The 23537-nt window shown below is 43.5% G+C and overlaps 1 protein-coding gene across 1 annotated transcript in view; it reads left to right on the top strand.

Annotated features, from left to right (window-relative positions):
• Positions 1-23537, top strand: part of LOC141047477 (uncharacterized) — a 236674-nt gene that overhangs the window by 78593 nt on the left and 134544 nt on the right. The window contains exons 8-9 of the mRNA XM_073542586.1: positions 7113-7352; positions 9144-9300. Coding sequence (XP_073398687.1) covers positions 7113-7352; positions 9144-9300 — 397 coding nt within the window. The remainder of the gene's footprint in view (positions 1-7112; positions 7353-9143; positions 9301-23537) is intronic.

Here is a 23537-nt window from a genome sequence, read left to right as displayed (position 1 = left end):
ATTCTGGTCGCTCTTTTCTGAACTTGCTCCAGTTTGTTGATGTCTTTTTTAAAATGTGGTGCCCAAAACTGGACACAATATTCCAGATGAGGTCTGACCAAAGAGGAGTAGAGGGAAATAATGACTTCACGTGATCTAGACTGTATGCTTCTGTTAATACATCCTAGAATTGCATTTGCCTTTTTTGCTGCTGCATCACACTGTTGACTCATATTCAGTCTGTGATCTATTAGTATACCCAAGTCTTTTTCACATGTGCTGTCACTTAGCCCTATTCCTCCCATTCTATATATGCTTTTTTCATTTTTATTGCCCAGATGTAGTACTTTGCATTTCTCCCTGTTAAAAACCATTCTGTTAGTTGCTGCCCACTTCTCCAGTTTATTTAAATCTTTTTGAATCCTCTCTCTCTCTTCTCTAGTATTAGCTATCCCTCCTAGCTTTGTGTCATCAGCAAATTTAATCAGTTTACCCTCAATTCCTTCATCTAAATCGTTGATAAAGATGTTGAACATGATCAGTTGTGATCAGTTGCACATGTGGCACATGTGGCAGTTGCACATGTGGCACTTGAGGTTTGGTGTTGTGTCCACGCTTGCAAGTGCATGCTGGTTAAATGTCTAAGCATGCAACTGGTATTCAAATTTTTCAGATTTTTCCCTCGGCTAAAGGTCTTTGCGCACTTCTTACAGATAACCTTGGCCTGATCATGAGGATTTTGTTCAAAAAAGTGCCACACTGCACTCTTCCTACTTTGGCAGACATTTTGCGGCCTAGCACGCTGTGATCTTTTGACCATCTGGACAAGCTGTCCAGCAACTCTTTTGATGTTTGGAACCTGTCTTTGGAGTGCTCCGGGCCTGCCAGATAACAGCTGTTGCGATGTCGATGTCTGCTGTGGATGCTCCTCATCTGAGCTATTGGAAGCAGCACCCTCTTCCCCCAATGGATGCCAATCTGGGTCAACAACTGGGTCATCCATCACCTCCTCTTCTATGTCATGTGCACCTTTCTCTGTGTCACCGTGTATGGTGGTATAGTGTGCGGGAAGGGGCACCTGAGTCTCATCAGGGTCAAAATCTGGCTCTGTACACTGCGAGGACAATGTAGTGCTCTGAGTGAATGTACCAGCAGAATCATCCATCAGCGGCTGTGCATCAGTGCACTCCATGTCAGATTCATCTTGGCCTGGGTAATTCACCATTTGACTTGATAATCCAGGCATGGTATGTGAAAACAGCTCCATGGAGTAATCAGTAGTATGGCCTGCGTCATCCTTCAATCTTGGTTGGGGTGAAGGACACAAGGAAAGGTGTGGTTCATGAACATGAGCCTCCAATGACGACTCAGTGCTTTTACTTTTTACAACTGAAGAAGAGGAGGCGATAGAGCTGGAGGCTGAGTCAGCAATGTAAGACAAAACTTTTTCCTGATGCTCTGCCTTTAAAAGCGGTTTGCCAACTCCTAGAAAACTAAGGGTTCGAGGCCTTATGTAGACAGACGATGATGCAGGGTCAGCACCTCCTGCATTCGGTCCTATTTTGCTCTTGCCACTACCATCAGATCCACCACCAACACCATCATTACCAGCTGCCAACCCCCGCCCAATTCCACGGCCTCTTCCACCAGCCTTCCTCATTTTTGGTAGAAATGTAGACAAAATCCAACAAACTATATAGTAATGTAAAACAAGGTACAAGGTGTCTATAGGACAGGGGAGATTTAGAATTTCTGCACACACTTGTGGACAGTGGACACTTTTGGATTGTGTGAGGCCCACTGATATCTGAGCGCTATGTGACACGCTCGATGGCACAGCTGCCTGTGACCAAAGTGACGAGAGGATAATGGAGATTTTGAATCTCTGCGCACACTTTTGGACACTGGACACTTGTGGATTGTGTGAGGCCCACTGATATCTGAGCGCTATGTGACAGGCTCGATGGCACAGCTGCCTGTGACCAAAGTGACAGGAGGATAATGGAGATTTTGAATCTCTGCGCACACTTTTGGACACTGGACACTTGTGGATTGTGTGAGGCCCACTGATATCTGAGCGCTATGTGACAGGCTCGATGGCACAGCTGCCTGTGACCAAAGTGACGAGAGGATAATGGAGATTTTGAATCTCTGCGCACACTTTTGGACACTGGACACTTGTGGATTGTGTGAGGCCCACTGATATCTGAGCGCTATGTGACACGCTCGATGGCACAGCTGCCTGTGACCAAAGTGACGAGAGGATAATGGAGATTTTGAATCTCTGCGCACACTTTTGGACACTGGACACTTGTGGATTGTGTGAGGCCCACTGATATCTGAGCGCTATGTGACAGGCTCGATGGCACAGCTGCCTGTGACCAAAGTGACGAGAGGATAATGGAGATTTTGAATCTCTGCGCACACTTTTGGACACTGGACACTTGTGGATTGTGTGAGGCCCACTGATATCTGAGCGCTATGTGACATGCTCGATGGCACAGCTGCCTGTGACCAAAGTGACGAGAGGATAATGGAGATTTTGAATCTCTGCGCACACTTTTGGACACTGGACACTTGTGGATTGTGTGAGGCCCACTGATATCTGAGCGCTATGTGACACGCTCGATGGCACAGCTGCCTGTGACCAAAGTGACGAGAGGATAATGGAGATTTTGAATCTCTGCGCACACTTTTGGACACTGGACACTTGTGGATTGTGTGAGGCCCACTGATATCTGAGCGCTATGTGACACGCTCGATGGCACAGCTGCCTGTGACCAAAGTGACGAGAGGATAATGGAGATTTTGAATCTCTGCGCACACTTTTGGACACTGGACACTTGTGGATTGTGTGAGGCCCACTGATATCTGAGCACTATGTGACACGCTCGATGGCACAGCTGCCTGTGACCAAAGTGACGAGAGGATAATGGAGATTTTGAATCTCTGCGCACACTTTTGGACACTGGACACTTGTGGATTGTGTGAGGCCCACTGATATCTGAGCGCTATGTGACACGCTCGATGGCACAGCTGCCTGTGACCAAAGTGACGAGAGGATAATTGAGATTTTGAATCTCTGCACACACTTTTGGACACTGGACACTTGTGGATTGTGTGAGGCCCACTGATATCTGAGCGCTATGTGACAGGCTCGATGGCACAGCTGCCTGTGACCAAAGTGACGAGAGGATAATGGAGATTTTGAATCTCTGTGCACACTTTTGGACACTGGACACTTGTGGATTGTGTGAGGCCCACTGATATCTGAGCGCTATGTGACACGCTCGATGGCACAGCTGCCTGTGACCAAAGTGACGAGAGGATAATGGAGATTTTGAATCTCTGCGCACACTTTTGGACACTGGACACTTGTGGATTGTGTGAGGCCCACTGATATCTGAGCGCTATGTGACACGCTCGATGCCACAGCTGCCTGTGACCAAAGTGACGAGAGGATAATGGAGATTTTGAATCTCTGCGCACACTTTTGGACACTGGACACTTGTGGATTGTGTGAGGCCCACTGATATCTGAGCGCTATGTGACACGCTCGATGGCACAGCTGCCTGTGACCAAAGTGACGAGAGGATAATGGAGATTTTGAATCTCTGCGCACACTTTTGGACACTGGACACTTGTGGATTGTGTGAGGCCCACTGATATCTGAGCGCTATGTGACACGCTCGATGGCACAGCTGCCTGTGACCAAAGTGACGAGAGGATAATGGAGATTTTGAATCTCTGCGCACACTTTTGGACACTGGACACTTGTGGATTGTGTGAGGCCCACTGATATCTGAGCGCTATGTGACACGCTCGATGGCACAGCTGCCTGTGACCAAAGTGACGAGAGGATAATGGAGATTTTGAATCTCTGCGCACACTTTTGGACACTGGACACTTGTGGATTGTGTGAGGCCCACTGATATCTGAGCGCTATGTGACACGCTCGATGGCACAGCTGCCTGTGACCAAAGTGACGAGAGGATAATGGAGATTTTGAATCTCTGCGCACACTTTTGGACACTGGACACTTGTGGATTGTGTGAGGCCCACTGATATCTGAGCGCTATGTGACAGGCTCGATGGCACAGCTGCCTGTGACCAAAGTGACGAGAGGATAATGGAGATTTTGAATCTCTGCGCACACTTTTGGACACTGGACACTTGTGGATTGTGTGAGGCCCACTGATATCTGAGCGCTATGTGACAGGCTCGATGGCACAGCTGCCTGTGACCAAAGTGACGAGAGGATAATGGAGATTTTGAATCTCTGCGCACACTTTTGGACACTGGACACTTGTGGATTGTGTGAGGCCCACTGATATCTGAGCGCTATGTGACACGCTCGATGGCACAGCTGCCTGTGACCAAAGTGACGAGAGGATAATGGAGATTTTGAATCTCTGCACACACTTTTGGACACTGGACACTTGTGGATTGTGTGAGGCCCACTGATATCTGAGCGCTATGTGACAGGCTCGATGGCACAGCTGCCTGTGACCAAAGTGACGAGAGGATAATGGAGATTTTGAATCTCTGCGCACACTTTTGGACACTGGACACTTATGGATTGTGTGAGGCCCACTGATATCTGAGCGCTATGTGACACGCTCGATGGCACAGCTGCCTGTGACCAAAGTGACGAGAGGATAATGGAGATTTTGAATCTCTGCGCACACTTTTGGACACTGGACACTTGTGGATTGTGTGAGGCCCACTGATATCTGAGCGCTATGTGACACGCTCGATGGCACAGCTGCCTGTGACCAAAGTGACGAGAGGATAATGGAGATTTTGAATCTCTGCGCACACTTTTGGACACTGGACACTTGTGGATTGTGTGAGGCCCACTGATATCTGAGCGCTATGTGACACGCTCGATGGCACAGCTGTGACAAAAGTGACTAGAGGATAAGGGAGATTGGATTGCTTTTAAAAAAGCAGTTTGCGGAGCAGTGGGTAAACAGCAATGCCAGCGTGTCAGGAAGCCTTAAAAGGCAGCCCAACAACCAACACCACTGATACACCACTATATAGCCTCCCCTTGCACTGCACACACAGTGACTTGTGTGTTGTGCAGGCCAAATCGCTAGCAGCAGAAGCAGTTTTTTTGTCTTCTTCCCTGCCTAACGCTCTCCGTACAGAATCAGCAGCAACCTCTCCCTATACTAAGATCGGCAGAAGTAAGATGGCGGTCGGCGTGCACGCCCTTTTATACCCCCTGTGACGCCCACCAAAGCAAGCCAATCACTTGCATGCCCTTCTGAAAGATGGTGGTGACCCGTGCCTAGGTCATCACGTTGCCCACAGTGTCCGTGGATCCTGATTGGCTGAAAAAGAGCGCAAAACAAACTTTTGAAACGCGACTTTGGCGCGTAAGTCGCCGACCTCGTGGCCGACCTCATCCTAGGGTCGGGTTTCGTTTCATGAAACCCGACTTTGCCAAAAGTCGGCGACTTTTGAATTTTTTCGACCCGTTTCGCTCAACTCTAGTAATTAGGGTTACGTCATCAGAGCTGAGCTGACATTTTTTGATTAGCTGATAGAATACTGAATGCTCAATAGTCTAAATAGGTGATGTAATAGACTAGCTATAAGCAATGCAATAATGATGATGAAATAAAAAAATAATATTTTTTCTATAAGCCTGCATAAAGGATATCATAAGTAATTACAACCTCCTCTGGATCTTGAAAATTAGAGCCAACCAGCAAATTTAAGCATCATATTTGTTCATTTTCAGCACCACAAAATTAGTCAAACTTAACTATTTTTGTCTCTGAACCAATTTGGCTGTAGTCAAATTGTTATAATCAATGGAGCGGTTTACATGACCATATTTCCACAAAAAATCACGGAGACATGTCCATTTTTGGTCAGCAACATCGATCAAAATGACTTATATGGGTCTAATAGGAGAAGCTTTACAATTCTTTTTTTCACACATATAAATCACTGATGAAACACTGATGGTAGATACTGACATACTGACCAAATGATGAAATTTGGATTAAAAACACCGATGATACTCACAGAATGGGGCCTTTGGTTAAGTTCCCATAATGGCTTTTTGGTGATTTTTGACACTGCATATTTTTGCTGCATAAAAAAAACGCAGCATCTTCCAGCAAAGTGAGTGGGATTTTATATTTTTTTAATGCAGCATACACTGACCTGCGGTGTTTGAAATAAACAAAATTTCTCCTGCAAGTACGTTGACAAATGTGTGCAGATTTAAATATGTGCAGATTTTCCTCATAGAAATTCAATACATCAAGAAAAGCAGCAGGTAAAACACAACGCATAAAACATACTAAAACTGCATGAAAGGCTAGTTTCACACTAGCGTTTATTCTCCCTGCCCGCCCCATCCGGTCATTGCCGCCTACTATCGCACATGGACGCTTGCGATCTGCGCACCCTATCTTTAGCATAGGGTGCGCAGATCGTGCGCTGGCCGTGCACTAGTAGGATTTTGGCGTACGCCCGTGTGCACCGAACGCAGCATGTGGCATTTCGGCACGCTCAGCGCACCTTCAGGGAGCCGACAGGGGGCGGGGCTTAGCGGCGCCGTGCGCTGCGTGAAATAAACGCTAGTGTGAAACTAGCCTAATCTGCACATTACTATGTAAATAAAGTTTTTTTTAAAGTCAAATACTTGGAATTATCAAAAACAAAGCAACTTCATTTAAAACATGACAGGCCAAAAAGAGACAAAAACTGCTGTAAAAAACGTGCTAAAAGCGCAATGAGAAAATGCAAGTGACCCATGTTACCTAATAGATGCTGAAGTGTTGCAGAAAATCTGCACCATCAAAGACTCACCAAATACTCATTGTGGGAATATAACCTTAACTCTTGGAACATCAGGCTGTTTTTGACGGGACAAAATGATTGTTTGCTTTTGGCATTCCAGAGGTTTTAACTTTTCTAATTTTAAGTTAACATAGTTGCAGTTTCTTAAAGTGCTACTTTCAGGAATATATGTTAGACACAGAACCAGACAAATTATTGGTGCAACTTGTGCAGTATGGGCTGATGTGTGACATAGAAAAACATACATGTATGTTCATATCATTTTTAAGAGACCTTCTGAAAGTCTTTAATATTTTTCTTTCCTTCAGTTTATTTCACCCACCAACGATAACAACTGGCAACATTGAGATTATCATGAGAGCATATTTGGATGATACGTTTACAATTCCTATAACGGAGGACAATGTTTTAGTTGTGGGATCAGATATCTATCTGGCTGTGTTTGCTACTAACATGGATGCCAATGTAAATGCCCTTAGGGTAGAACAATGCTTTGCCGCTCCATCGTTTGACCCAGAAGAGTCTAGCATAGTGCTGATCTATGGAGGGTAAGTCTGGTCATTCATTTTACATGTATTTGCATCTGAAACAACCCTAAAATGACAATTCTAATGCAATATAAAAACAAATCAATAGAAAAGACTAAAAGAAATATGCATAATAAATATCCATAAGCCTGACTCTGTAATAACGCCTAAATATTGATGTGTTAGCAACACATTTTCTCACTCAATCTCTTGATCCATTTGTAGCAAAACACTCCATAATATAGATATCAGGATACTGTGCTGACAAACTTAATTCATCTAGGATATGATCAAGAAGTCAATGAAGGACAAAGGAGCAGGATTTCACGGTTTGTGGTTACAATAAAGTGTCTGAAATAATACAATACTGAGTAGAAAAAGCCTCTTTTCCATCTATTAAGGTACAGAAAACATAATGAAGAAGAGGACTTGACCTCTGTAGTCCCACCTGAAGCAGAAATTCTACAAGTCACTATCGACCCTTTAACGAGCCTTGCAGTATGACGTAGGATAAAAGCCCGGTAAAGGGTCGATAGTGACTTGAAGGATTGCTGCGTCCAACAGGTGGCGCTATAGAATTCAAATCCTCTTGAACAGGTGCATTGCACAGCGAATAAACCTTACCCCTTAGATCTTAAAACATAATCAGTCTCTCCCAGTCTGCATACACGAAAAAAATGAAAACAGCCAGCAAACAAAAGAAATATATCATTCTAAACATTTACTATAAGAACCTTGTAAAAAAGGTTACTGTAATTCTCCTTAGAAATTGCATATATTTGTACAAACATCAGCCTATTTGCAGAGATGTCAAACGTGGGCATCAATTTGATTGTGGCAATAAGCTAAATGGCAGGGAGGCTACTTGCTGCATTGCCTTGATGATGTTGGCGCTGCTCGGGAAATGTAACTATTAATTTATCTTTATCAACTCATTGGCAGCTTGAATAAACATAGGTCACTCATATAGGTACAAGCGTTATACAGTATTTTGCTACTTTCTACAATTTTGAGGAGACCTATTTTACAGCGTGCATTTCAACTCCTACAATACCAGTCCAAAGTATGGAAACATCTGTTCATGTAATGGTTTTCTCTGTTCTTATTAGATTGTGCACATTGTAGATTCAGACTGAAGGCAGCAACACTCAAAGGAAACATAGAATAAAGAGAAATGTGTGAAACAAACCAGAATATGTGTACAAGCTTAGATTCCTCAAAGTACCCCCTTTTACTCTGATATGCCAAATGTACACCCCTTTGGCATTTTCTCAAGGTTGGGATGAGTTGGGTCGCAGAGTGAAGGAAAATCAGCCAACAAGTGCTCAGCATCTATGGGGACTCCTTGAAGATTGTTGGAAAGCTATTCCAGGAGCCAGCCTGATGAAGCGGTGTGAGAGAAGTGTGTATTTATAATGTGCCAAGCCAATGAGGATTCTATTGTGCTATCCCCATAAATAAAAAATATGTGGAACACACTTCTGTCCTTCTTTGCTTTCTGATTGACATCTTGGATGAGTAAATTGCATACAGCAGTAACCAGTATCTTCCAGTACAACTGTGTCCAGCTCAGATGTAGGTCAGGAGCTTTATGCCTGTGTTTGAAGCAGATTTTATGCATATTGCTAGAAAAAAGCAAAACAACATACATGTTTCTTGACAAAGGCACAAAAACTAGTAAGAAAATATCCACCAATGCGTGGGTGTAAAATAAAATTATATATTACAAAGTTAATGAAACATATACAGTATGTACAAAAAAATCCATGTGGATTCAATAATTCTTACTTTAATGAAATCTTTATTTTACAGCTGTGCAGTAAAGTCTGGCGTACACACAGAGATAATAGAAAATGGAGTATCTACAGAAGCAAGATTCAGGATCCAAGTCTTCAAATTTCAAGCATTTCGTGCGTTCAACATTTTTTGTGAAATTACTATATGTAATAAAAGTGAAGATTGTACTCAGGTATGTAATCTTTGTGTTTGTGGGTTTTTTTTCTTGACGTATGAACTTAAACCCGTTTCCAACCTTGGACATATAGGTACCTCCAGGGTTGTCTCCCTGCATTTGATGCTGGCTCTGGTCAAGGCCAGTGTTCATAGTGGATCATGATTTATGCTACTATGTGCAACACATAACAAGCAATCAAAATATTACATTTACACCAAAATGGCATCAACAAAAATGTCAGCTTGGCACACAAAAAATAGGCCCTCACCTAACCCAAGATCCCGAAAAATAGAGACACTACGGGTATCGGAAAATGACAACTTTTTTTTTTCTTACAAACTGTAGATTTTTTTCACCACTTAAAAAAGAACTTATACATGTTTTGTTTCTGCGAACTTGCAATGACCTAGAGAATAATAATGGCAGGTCAGTTTTAGCATTTAGTGAACATGATAGAAAAAAAAACAAAAGCAATTGAGGAAATGCAATTTGTTGCAGTTTGAACACAATTGGAATTTTTTATCCATTTTCCAGTACACTATATGGTAAAATCAATGATGTCATTCAAAAGTACAACTCGTCTCGCAAGAAACAAGACTTCATTTGCCCATATTAATGGAAAATGAAAAAAGTTATGGCTCTGAAAATAAAGGGAGCAAAAAACGAAAATGCAAAAATGGAAAATTGCAAGATGGTGAAGTCCATAATAAGTCCAATAATTTAGATCCATCAGCGGATCTAAATTATGTTAGTTAAAGTGGTTTTCCCACAAAACAAAAGATATTTTAGTTAATAGATCTTAGAGTAAAAATATGTTCTACAATTGCATGTGTTAAAAAAATGTTCCTGTACTGAAATAATCTTATAAATGTGCCCCTGCTGTGTAATGTGTAATTGCTGTGTCTTACCATGTAGGAACATGGTCTGATCATGCCACAGCTCCTGGGAGCGGAGGAAGCAAAAGAGAGGCTAGAGCGTAGCTTCCAGCCATCCTGGATTCAGCGGACTGTCCCACTTTAGGGGCTCATTATATATGTACATTTTGTACAGCAGTTTATTTCTTTGTACTTATTGTCACCAGTTTACCACAACAGAGAAGAGCCAGAAGACTGCAGCATCTTATTTCTCCTACTCCTGCACTGATTAGAAGCACTTCCCATTCATATTAAATGGTGGAGATTTCTGTAAGCAGTGCAGGGGTTAAACTGTTCAGCGTAAAGTGTCTGAAACTTTCCTGCTTGGATGATTTCAGTTGTTCAGTATAGACCACTCCCTTTTCCTATATATACTCTCCTCTGGCAATCTGGATTGCCAGTATTAGTCTTGTACTGCCTGGTGTGAAGCGAAGGAATTGGTTTTTGGTAGAGGTGTTTGGAGTGTTGATCTATGACTCTTGCTTGGTGTTTTGGCTGTGTGCAATTCCTCATACTCTCCTATTTGGTTTTCTTTCCTTTCCTCCCCAGTGTTCCTCTCTATTGTCTGTGAGTGCATTTTTATGTCTGGTATATTCTTTTATCTCTGTACATCCTCCCTTGTAAGTCTGGTTTGTGTATATACATATACTATTACTTCCCACTTCCCTGGGTGGGGGACAAATATAGAGCTGATTCGGGAGTTGAGCAAGGTATGTGGCCCTGACGCCTTCACCACCAGTTGGAGCTCCTTCCCTTGCGAGCCCTGTTTTGCACCCAAAAGTAGTTTTCCGCCTCATATAGAGTATTGGTGTACTCGGGAGAAATTGCACCACAAATTGTGTCGTCCAGTTTCTCTTGCTACCTTTGTAAAAATGCCAAATTTGAGGCTAAATCAACATATTTCATCGAAAAAGTAAAATTTTCATTTTTTCCTTCTACATTGCTTTAATTCCTGTGAAGCACCTGAAGGCTTAAAACACCTGTTGAATGTGGTTTTGAGCACTTTGAGGGGTGCAGTTTTTAAAATGGTGCCACTTTTAGGTATTTTTTGTCATATAGGACCCACAAAGTCATTTCAAAATTGGTTTTGTAAATTTTGTTGGAAAATTGAAAAATTGCTGATCAACTTTTGATCCTTCTAAATTCCTAACAATAAAAAAGTAGGAATTAGTCCTACCGGTACTGATGTTTCCAGGAGCCCATCATGACAGCACCACCAGGAGGTAGTCCTTCTTATCCTTGATAGGGACAGGAACACAGAAGAGGTTAAATAGCCCCTCCCACCAACACCCTCTAATGATTTTCCAAGTACTACACCAGGATGAATGCTACAATTTTTGCTTATTGAATTTCCTTTCTACGTACATTTATGTCACATATCAAGACAGGAAATCCAAGGTAGGGAATATAAGGGGTGCAGTCATGATGGCCACCTGGAAACACAATTAATAGTATGACTAATTCCTACTTTCCAGGACGTTCCTCCTGGCAGCACCACCAAGAGAAATACCCAATAACTCCTTCTAGGGAAGGATCACTGTTTAGAGGATTTTCATTCCAAAGGCCGTCTGTTGGTTGGACAGAACGTCCAACTTATAATATCTGTAAAAAGTATTTAAACTTGACAAGGTTGCTGCTCTGCAGATCTTATCTACAGAAGTTCCTGCTCTCTGCTTGTGGCGCCCCTGAGGCTCAGTCACCACAGAGGTACTGCACCTCCTCCTGAGGTGTGGTGCCCCACCATCCAGGTAAGGTGGAAACACCTGACCACACTCCAACACCTGCACCCCACACCACAAAGTAGTGTAGCAAAGCACCTTCGGCAGCTCCCTGCTTGGAGTATAGCAAAGCACCCATTGGTAGCTCCCTGCTTGGAACACGAAACGTGCTGGGAGGTGGGTGGAGTTAGTTTACATTACAAAGAGCGGAAAGAGTTAAGGATAGGGGGTTCAGTTGGTCAGAGTGTTGGGGAGAGAAGGAGATCCCCGGAGAGAGCGATAGATGGATGGAAGTGCTGCAGCAGATCCCAGTGACCCGGGTCTGCTGGCACAGAGAAGGAAGAGAGAGCGAGCAACATAGACTGAAAGCCTGATTCTCCATAGAAAGATTAGTACGGAACGTGAGGAGTAAAAGAGAACAGAGGACATGGGTTAGAAGAGAACCCTTCCTAGGAGTTCTAAGCGCAAGGCCGGGGCCCGGTCCCCGAGGTTGTATGGATACTAATGGTCCTGCAGCAGACACCGGAGGAATAGAAGTAGTGACCACTTTATTCCCACACAAGACTTGGGGGAACAACAGCAACTGGATAGTGAGTGGGAATTAGTAGCAAGGAGTCCCCGAAGCAGGCTACAGCTGTCTGCCGTACAAGTAGAGTTCATAAGAACATCGGACAGGAGGAACTCCAGTGTGACTCAGTACTAGAAGTACTTCATTTAAAGGCGCTATAAGAGGAGACATTTAGAAAGGCACATGTTGGCGGAGTGTTGGAAAGGAGTATTCCATCTGGCCTGGAGGTTGACTGAGTCCCTGACCCGGAGGACACGGCACGGAGGCAGGCACCTGTTTGTACAACAGACTGTGAGTAAAGCTTTGGAACTACATGCCCTGGTGTCCTCCACTGATTCTTGCGCCAATCCGCCCAGCACTGCTACATCCCTTGCGCCGGACACTATACCATCTACGTGTCACTTCACACACTCTGCCCTGGGACTACAGCCCTGCCTGTGGAGGGTTATAACATCATTGCTGCACCACACCATCTGTCCCAGAGGATCTGTCTGCAGCGTCGGCTTACATCTCCATTGCCGAACACCACAGGTGGCGCCACGAATCACTTATAGACTTTCATCACCATAAGCACACTACTGACAACCCCCCTTTTTACAATGGGTGCCCAGGGCCATGGGCCGGGTCACCGCCGCTGTGACAACTCCCATTGAAACCCACGGGCCCGGCACCGAGTACCCCACAGCTCTGGGAGGGCGACCTATGCTCATGAAGTCAACAATGAAATGTACGATGAGCTGATTGTTGACTTTATCCACCTAACAAACATAACTATTGAAGCTTTCTTCCCCTTGTTTCTTCCCGCAAATTGGATGAAGAGGTTTGCGTCGATTCTCCAGTCTTCCGTCAGTTTTAAGTACTATTAGACTGTTCTCACATCCAAGGAGTGGAATGAGAGTTATTTTTCATGTCTATAATTTGGCAGAAGGTGGGTAAAACGATCTCTTGACTTCTGTGGAAGTCGGTGACCACATTGGGTAGGAACGCTGGATCCAGTCTTGGGATGAGACTGTCCTCTTGGATTTTCAAGTGTGGGACCCTAATAGAAAGGGCCTGAATTTCCCCTATGTGTCTTGGAGACGTTATTTCTGCCAGAAAAACTGCATTAAGAGAGTACAAATATTAGGTCAACCTGGTCTAAAGGTTCATATGGCTGTATGCACCATGCGTTTAAGACAAGACTGAGATCCCATGGAGCCACTGAACCCTGTTGTAGGTTTAAGGCACTTAATAGGTTTAACAAATCTTACTATCCAATGATGATTGGCCAGCGGATAATCAGAGAATGACCCCAGGGCTGATATCTGCATTTTTAACGTACTGGGTCTTAGCCCTTTGTCGAATCCTGATTGAAGAATGTCTAGTATCCAAGGAATATGTGGACCTGAAGAGATGGAGGTTAGGGCTGAAGTTACCTGTTTCCCACTTTTTTGTATTGTAGATATGACTGACTCTGACTGTCCTTTTGACTTCAGAATCTCCCTCTAATCATCCAGGCTGATAGGTGCAGCAGGTTCTGATGGTATAGTGGGCCCTGAAGTAGAAGGCCCTTTCTTGCTGATAAGTATTGGATCCTTTAACAACATCCACTTCAATAAGGAAAACCAGCTTTGTTTGGGTCAATAGGGAGCTCTTAAAATCTCTGAAGCCTGGCTCTTCTGGATCTTCCTCAATACTCCTGGTATCAATGCAAGCGGAGGAAAAGCATATGCCAGTCCCATATCAAAGCTCTGGGACAAGACGTCCACCACATTTGGATTGTCTCTTGGGTTTATAAAATAAAAACTCCTTCGTCTTGACATTCTTTACTATTGCTGGGAAGCCACAGCGCTGTCAGTTGATGAAAGACTTCCTCATTTAGAGACCACTCTGAAGACTGATTCCTTTCTATGCTTACGAAATCTGCCACCTGATTTATTGAGCCATTCAGATGTACTGCCGAGACTGACCTGACTGTGTTTTCTGACCAAGAAAATATTCTTTCTGACATCAACTGTAGATGACGGTGCCTTGAACTTCTCTGGTGAAGAAGGAAGGATACTGCGGTTGAATTGTCCAAAAATATTCTGAAGTGTTGATCCTTTAGCTGTGATTGACATCTTTGTAGTGCCTCCCATACTGCCTTGAGCTCCCTGTAAATTGAAGAGCTGTGCATTGATGCAGGCCATATCCCTTGAAGGTAACGCCCTTCTATGTGGGCTCATCAGCCACAGTAATCTGCATCTGTAGTGATGCTTACGCATGGTGAGATGCTCCAGGGTCTTCCTTGATTTGTTATCCTGGTCCACCAGGACAGAGACTTCTTTGCTTCCTGAGATAAAATTTTCTTGTCTAGTCTCTTTGCCATCCCAGGCTGAAAGGACTAAGCAGAACTCTCAAATGGAATTGACTCCATTGAATGCTGGAAATCCATGAAGGCATTAGACCCAGGATTCTCATTGCATTCCTGTCAGAATCCACTTCTGCTTCTGAATGGCCTGCATGTCCCCCCCTGATTGCCTCCTGTTTGTGTTAAAGCAGGAAGGCATATTCCAGTTCGGAATCTAGAAGTACGCCCAGGAACACCTTTTTCTTTTCCGGTCTGAGGCTTGTTTCTTTTAGATTTATTAACCATCCCAGGCGTTCCAGGACTGTAATGGTTGTAGTTAGATGCAAATCCATCTGACCTGGTGAGTCCGCTATCAAAAGTAGATCGTCTAAGTAAGGGACAAAGAGGATGTCTTTTTCCGTTAAGAAAGCCATTATTTCCACCATAACTTTGTGAAGATTCGGGATGCAGAGCAGAGACCGAACATAAGACATCAAAACTGGAAATGCTGAATCTCTCCCTGATCTTTTATTGGAAACCTGAGGTATTTCTAGTACGAGGCATATATGGGTACGTGATAGTAGGCACTTTTTAGATCTAACATGCTCATCACTATGTCCTTCTTTATCAGGGTTATGACAGATTTCAATGACTCCATCTTGAATTGTTTGTAAAGCACCCACTGATTTAGAGGTTTTAAATTGATATTTGTCCAGTACTCTCCTCCTGGCTTTTTATGGATAACAGTCTTGAATAGTGTCCCTGATATTGTTGGGACCATGGTACCTGAACTATGACCTGCAAGTATATAAGTTCTTTTATGTCCTTTAAGAGCCTCTGATGGACACCTGGATACTGGGAAGATGTTAGACAGAATCTTCTGGGAAGCAACTAAGTGAACTCTATTCTGTACCCCTGAGCAACTGTCTGAAGAATCCACTGATTTCTGGATATTTCCTGCCAGTCCCAAAGGAAGCACTGAATCCTACCCCCAACGCTTCTGGCATCATTGTCTGCTGGTTCCAGTCCTCTGGTTCTGAAAGGAGCCTCTTCCTCTACCGCCCTTTGGGTAGCTCCATCTGCCTGACTTCCCTTTCCCTCTATAGTCCTGTCTGAGATGAGAGCGAGTTTTCAGAAAGGACAGCTCCCTCCTCGGTTTTTCTTCCAGGAACCCTTTTATTGTATCTGACACCCCTTCTGCCTTCTCTAGTAGCTCATCCAGGACTGGCCCAAACAACAGTAGGCTGGAGAAGAGAATCAAGCATAATTTATTCTTTGGGTGCGTATCTCCTGACCACGATCTCAACCAAAAATCTTGTTTCGCCACATTCGACAGGGCACTATTTCTTGCGGCAAACCGAACCGACTTGGTCTGCCATGAAGTCGCTTGCATCTTAAGCAATGGTAACGACCTCAGAATTTCTTCCCTAGGAGTTTTGTTTTTTATATAACACTCCAGCTCCTCAACTCAAAGGTTCATTGACCTAGCTACAGAAAAGGCCGCTAAATTCGCCTTAATGATATATGAAGAAGATTCCCAAGGTTTCTTAAGGAGATCTTCCAATCCTTTGTCCATCGGATCCTTAAGGCTAGAGGAGTCCTCAAAGGGAATGGCTGTTTTTTAGAGAGTCGCAATACCGGTGTATTTATTTTTGGGACCTTTTCCCAAACATTGATCTTGTCTGGTTCAAAATGAAGATGACATTTAACGTCCCTTGGAACAACCAGCATTTTTCCCACGTATTCCCACTCTTGCAGTGTCATTGCCATGATGTTCTTATTTACTGGGAAATCTTTGTTCCCACAGACTCTTTTTTTTAACTCTTTTTATTGAAAGATTCCACAGAATAAGATGACAAACATATGATAATGCAGTGTAAGGTCAGAATAATCCATATAGTCACCATCCACAGTGACATAGATATAACATCACACTTTTAATAATAAACAAACAAAACTAATGAAAAATAGTATTCAACATAATGTACTCTAGAAAGCATTGCACCTCCTAACCAACAGGCTCGTTATCAGAGTTTTGAGCTTGTACCAGGACATGTTATAATAGACACAGATTCTCAAGTCCACACATATCATCACTTTCATACTGTGGAAGGGATATTCATCAGGGATTGTATCGTGAGATTGAGGAGACCTTGGCATTAGGAGCCAAGTTTGTCAAGAGTGAGCTACACCACCTTTCCAAAATCCTATGAAACTTCTGGGGACATACTCTGTGTCTATATAATATATTTTCATAAGGAATTATATCGTTTATTAATTTTTTAATTAATCGAAGGAGATTTCCCCCCATCCACCTCAAAACTATTGATTTTCTAGCCATAAATAGAACTTCCCGAAGAAATATTCTCTCATAATGGACCCACATCTCTTCATCCACAACACCCAGAATACACAATTTCGGACTACGCTCAATTGGTATCCCAGTTATCCGTTCTAATGAAGTTATGACATAACTCCAATATCTTCGGATAATTCTACAGTTCCAAATAAGGTGCCAGAAATCCGCTCCCGATTCCCCACACCTATGACATTCATCAGTTGCACTTCTGCCAAACTTATGTAGTCTACTTGGGGTCAGATAGGATTGGTGAAGAAAATACAATTGGATTAGCTTTTATTTGCAGCTGGCGACACCATCCTATGTGCCTCCAGGGCATCATTCCACTGATCATCAGCGATAGAGGGGATTAAGTGCCGCCCTTTACTTTCTACAGCAAGTTGAGTGGATGCAATTTTAGAGTTTAACAAAAAGGTATAAAGGGAGGATATCACACCTCTGGGTCCTTGAGTTGATAGTAGTCCTATCAGTGGGTATCTAGATATTCTCATTCTAGGAAATGGGAACTGATACATTATGGCATGTCTCAGTTGCAAATATCTATAAAAATCCATATGGGGAATCCTGAACCTTACATGAATTAGTTCGAATGATAATAGAGTTTCGTTTTCAAAAATCTGATTAAGCATCGTTATACCATTTTGTTTCCAGAAACTTGGGTCCTGTAAATTTTGAAGCTGCAGGAATTCAGGATTATCCCATATCTGAGTTTCCCCAACTTGATCAGTGAACTTCATAATATGCTTACTTTCCCGCCAAACCTGTATCGCTAAGCTATGAGTAAATAACAAACCCTGGGTTGGTTTGTATGAACCCTCCAATATTGCCTCTGCATTATTAAGTCCTTCTGGAATTAAACCAATGTTGTAAGTAACGTAGTTGACCAGCTAGATAATGCAAAAATAAGTCAGGCACCTCATATCCACCCTGGTTTTTGGGCCTCTGCAGGGATCCAATACTTAATTCACGCCTTGATGATCCCCATATAAACACTGTCATCGTGCTATGCATTTTCCTAAAGAAACCCTTAGGGACCCTAATTGATGTATGATCCAGCATATATAAGCACTTGGGAAGAATTATCATTTTAATTAATCCAATTCTTTCTGCCACAGATAGGGGAAGTCGGGGCCACATCTCAAACTTTTTCCTCATCATATCTCCTAAGGGGTATATATTATCATTAAGGTCTCCAATCAGATTTTGATTAATTATGATGCCTAAATACTTTATTTTTTTGTACTACTTGTAAACCAAATAGCACAGATACAGTTATGTTATCAACTAGCGGCATAACCAAAGATTTACTCCAATAAATTTTAAGACCTGACAAGTCTCCAAAATGATTGATAAGGTCAATTGCTCTTGGAAGAGATTGCTCTATTTTATCTATAAAGAGTACCAGATCATCAGTATATAATCCAACCTTGTCCACCCTAGAATTAATATTAATTCCTTCCGCCAAAAGATCTTGTCTAATCCTAAGTGCAATTGGTTCAATCGCGAGGGCAAAGAGCACTGGGGATAGTGAGCAACCCTGTCTAGTCCCTCTACCCAGATTAAAATACTCCCATTGCAAGCCATTAACAAGTATATTAGCTCTTGGCATGTAATAGAGTAGTTCAATCCACTTGCAAAATTTGGCAGAGAAGCCGAATTTTAGAAGCACACGTTGCAAAAATTTCCACTCCAATGAATCAAAAGCCTTGACAGTATATAAAGAGGCTATTGCCCAAGGTTTCCTATATACAGTATTTGTGGCCTATCTGCGTTAGAACCTGAACCCTTCTAATATTAGAGGAAGTGGATCTTCCCGGCATAAAGCCGGATTGCTCTTCCCATAAAATGCATAGTATTACCACTTTCAATCTATTAGTTATAAGTTTAGTAAGTATTTTATAATCTGTATTAAGCAGGGATATAGGGCGATAAGAACCACAGTAGGTTTATCTGGCTTTGGAATTACCACTATAGTGGCATCATAAAAGGATTGGGGAAGCAAGTGTTTTACAAGTGCTTCGGAGAGGATTTGCAGCCAAAACGGCCCTATCTGATCTATGTATCTTTTATATAGTTCTATGGGCATGCCATTAGGTCATGGAGTTTTCCCATTAGAGAGATACATGGCTGCTTCCCGAATTTCCTCTAGCGTGATATCTCTATCCAAAAAAGTCCGATTCTCACAAGAAAGTTTAGGAAATTCTATATGGTCTAAGTACTTGTCAATGTCTTCTATAGTGTGATTCAGTTGAAAGTCATATAACTCGCTAAAATATTCTTGAAATCTGTTTGTGATTTGGTCAGATTTAAGTAGCGAAGTTCCCTCCCTTGTATTAATGGCCAAAATGGATGGAGACATTTGATTTTGTTGGACTATGTATGCTAAGAATTTACTCGATTGGTTACCCAATTCAAAAGTTTACTTAGAGAAAAAGAAGTCTTCTCTGGGCTTTTTCCTGTAAATGTATCAAATACTCCCTCCCCTTCCCAAGCCACCTATATAAAGAATCATCAGAGGGGTTATTGATATACTCAGCTTCCAATAATTTACATTCCTCAACAAGTTTTTGCTCCCCAATACAGGATTCCCTTTTAATATATGAAATCGTGGACCTGATACATCCCCTCAAATATGCTTTAAGTGTATCCCACACCACCAACCTATCAGGGAAATCAGCATGGTCTGCTATAAATACCTCTAAATGGTGTATTATTCTGTCTTGTTTCCCTATGAGGGATAGCCAAAACGTATGTATGCGGAACCTCTTAGGTCTGTTAGGGCCACCTAGATGAAGGCATATCACCAATGGAGCATGATCTGATACTGTCCTAGGAAAGTACTCAATTTCACGCAGATCTGATAGTACAGCATTATTCCCAAATGCATGATCAATTCTGGATAAACAATGAACAGTTGGTGTATAACAAGAGAATGCTTTCTTAAGAGGATGCTGCATCTAACACAGTAGTGTCCTGATTACTAGGTCTAGAGCAGGATTCCCCAACTCCAGTCCTCAAGGCCCACCAACAGGTCATGTTTTCAGGATTTCCTTAGTATTGCCCAGGTGATGCAATTATCACCTGAGCAATACTAAGGAAATCCTGAAAACATGACCTGTTGGTGGGCTTTGAGGACTGGAGTTGGGGAACCCTGGTCTAGAGTGTGCAGCACTCATTCTATCCAAGTAGGTGTTAAGAACCATATTAAAATCACCCAGACATAACATCTTAGCATCAGGATACTGTGATACAAAAATCACAGCCTGTTGGAGTACATGCATTTTGGCTGGTGGAGGGTTCTAAATATTGAGCAGTACATAAGGCACAATATCTATAAATGCATATATAAAACTAAATCTACCCTCTAGGTCCCTTTTGACCATTTGAACCGACCATCTCAAAGATCCATGTATCATGACTGCCACCCCCCAAGAATAGGACTTGTGTGTAGCATGCTTCTGCCATTGTATCCAAGGCTTATTCGTTCTGGATATAGTGTCTGGTGTTAAATGGGTTTCTTGAAGGCATATTATCTGAGCTTGTTTTACGTATCTGCGAGAACACCTTATTCCGTTTCCTAGCACTCCCCAGTCCCCTAATGTTCCATGAAAGGAGTTTAAGTGATGCCATGTAGACTTTGTATAAATTTTTTACACAGAATAATATTCACTTTTGGAGTGCTCAACTCCATCACATACTGACCATCCCGGTTCGACAAAGTATAGGTGCAATGTTGGTCATTAACTGAATTTTCAATTAAATTAAGAGTCATTGGCCAGTAGTGGCCATAAAAAATGCAACAAGAGATGCCCATAAACTTCTTCAAACTGAAGCATATGCATAAATAGAATTTTCATATTCTCCTCTGTCAATCCAAACCACCAATAACAGTTATACTGGAATTAAGGCAATTTAATCCCACGGACTCTTAGACTGCCAAACATTTCATGTTGAACCGTCAGAGGTTCAGTGGAGTCCTCAATCTTCATAGTACCCCTCACGACCTGTAAAAGTGCATCCGTAATTTCAGAGGAAAATGAGTAATTCTTCTTTTCTTCAGGAAGTAACATCGTGGGACTTTCGCCATCGCCCGGGTCAGGATCAGAGTAGTAAGACAACTCGCTTTCCTCTGAGCTTGATTCCACCTCCCACCTGGGTCTTTTAGACTGAAGAGACTGAGACGGCATCAGGGCGGAAACAATACTCTGTACTTCTTCCCTAATCATGGCTTTCATGCTGGTTAGGAATGAGCTTTGCTTTTTCATTATAGCTCCCCAGGAATTTGATAATACAGGAGGCTCATCTATTAGCCTTCCTTTTGGCTGCAGAGGTAGACCATCTAGGCATTTCCTTGTCCTAAAAGACAATATATAAAACCATGTAGGCTGTATTTGGATAGGGCGGTAATGTGACCAAAGCACTCTTCACTCACGTTATCCAGATATGGTTCTGTTGACTGGATGTCCGAACAGCTATCACTCTGCCCTTCCATAGTAAGGTAGTACTGCTGCCAGCAACCCCCCAAACTTAAGTACACTATCTTACCCAGCTTCAGGACATCTGATTTGTCAGATCCTTCTGAGCCCCATCTTCTGCCAATTCTGATGATTGTGTCTGGTCCTGCATGCCCCTCTGTATTGTATGTGGGTCGCCCTCCCAGGGCTGTGGGGTACTCGGTACCGGGCCGGTCACTCAGAGGGGAAGGTGTCCGGTCCGTGGCCCTGGGCGCCCAAGTAAAAGGGAGATTGAATGGTGGAATGTAGGTGATTAGTTGAATAGTTTGTGACGCCACCTGTGGTGTTTGGCAAGGGAGATGTTAAGCCGACGCTGCATGCAGATCCTCTGGGACTGATGGTATGGCGCAGCAAAGATGTTATAGCTCCCCACAGGTGGAGCTGTAGTCCCAGGGCAGTGTAGATGTAGAAGCAAAGGGAAGGCGTACGTGAGGCAATGTCGGGCACCAAGATGTAGCAGTTCCGGGTGTGTTGGCGCAGGAATAAGTGGAGGGCACCAGAGCATGTAGTTCCAAAGCTTTACTCACAGCCTGTTGTGCAAACAGGTGCCTGCCTCCGTGCCGTGTCCTCCGGGTCAGGGACTCAGTCAACCTCCTGGCCAGATGGAATACTCCCTTCCAACACTCCGCCAACATGTGCTTTTCTGAACTTCTCCTCTTATAGCGCCTTTAAATGAAGTACTCCTAGTACTGAGTTACACTGGAGTTCCTCCTGTCCAATGTTCTTATGAACTTTCCTTGTATGGCAGACAGCTGTAGCCTGCTTCGGGGACTCCTTGCTTCCTAGTCCCGGCTCACTTCTCTGATGCTGTTGTGCCCCCAAGTCTGATGTGGGAATAAAGTATTGTTAACTTCTAGTCCTCCGGTGTCTGCTGCAGGATCATTAGTATCCATACAACCTCAGGGACCGGGCCCCGGCCTTGCGCTTAGAACTTCTAGGAAGGGTTCTCCTCTAACCCACGTCCTCTGTTCTCTTTTACTCCTCACGTTCCATACTAATCCTTTCTTTCTATGGAAAAATCAGGTTTCCTTTCTATGTCTCTTTCTTGTGCCAGCAGACCCAGGTCACTGTGGCCTGCTGCAGCACTTCCTTCATCCATCCCTCTCCCGGGGATCTTCTCTGTCTCACTTTCTGTCCTTCTGCATCCTCACTCACACTCAGTGACTGACTGACTGAATGCTGAATCACTGAATGACTGAATCCTAAACTCTTCCCGCTCTTTGTAATATAAACTAATTCCACCCACCTCCCAGCACGTTTCGTGTTCCAAGCAGGGAGCCACCAATGGGTGCTTTGCTATACTCCAAGCAGGGAGCCGCCAAAGGTGCTTTGCTACACCACTTTGTGGTGTGGGGTGCAGGTGTTGGAGTGTGGTTGGGAGTCTCCACCTTACCTGGGTGGTCTGGCACCGCACCTCAGGAGGAGGTGCAGTAGCTCTGTGGCGACTGAGCCTCAGGGGCGCCACATATGCGCTCCACCTGGAGTGATACCCAGCCCTGATGTTAACAGGTGCTTGCCTGAAAAGTGATATCCGGCGTGCGCTCACACCCCCAGAAGCCGCATGACTGGAACTCGCACCGATAATGCGTACCGGTCTGCACACTCCAACTGGAAGTACGCCCGGAAGCACGGCTACCTTGCTTCCTGCTTACAGCTGTGCATCCCGGTAATGGCAGCAGGAGCCCCGAGCCTTCTAGAGAGGGATACGGCCATACCCGGGAGTCCACAGCTTGACCAGAACGCTGAGCGTCTCTTTGAGAGAGTGACAGCCCGACTCTCCACAGATGTGGAACTGCAGAGCATGTCATTCCATCAAAGAAATCCAAGTGCTCCTCTTCCGCGTCTGTCCCTGGTAGGGACAGGTAAAACTG

The sequence above is a fragment of the Dendrobates tinctorius genome, unplaced genomic scaffold (assembly GCF_039654945.1).
Source record: "Dendrobates tinctorius isolate UK_male_01 unplaced genomic scaffold, ASM3965494v1 ptg000127l, whole genome shotgun sequence".
Taxonomy (NCBI): domain Eukaryota; kingdom Metazoa; phylum Chordata; class Amphibia; order Anura; family Dendrobatidae; genus Dendrobates; species Dendrobates tinctorius.
Note: the sequence above shows the minus strand (reverse complement) of the source record. Positions and strands in the feature narration are given on the sequence as shown.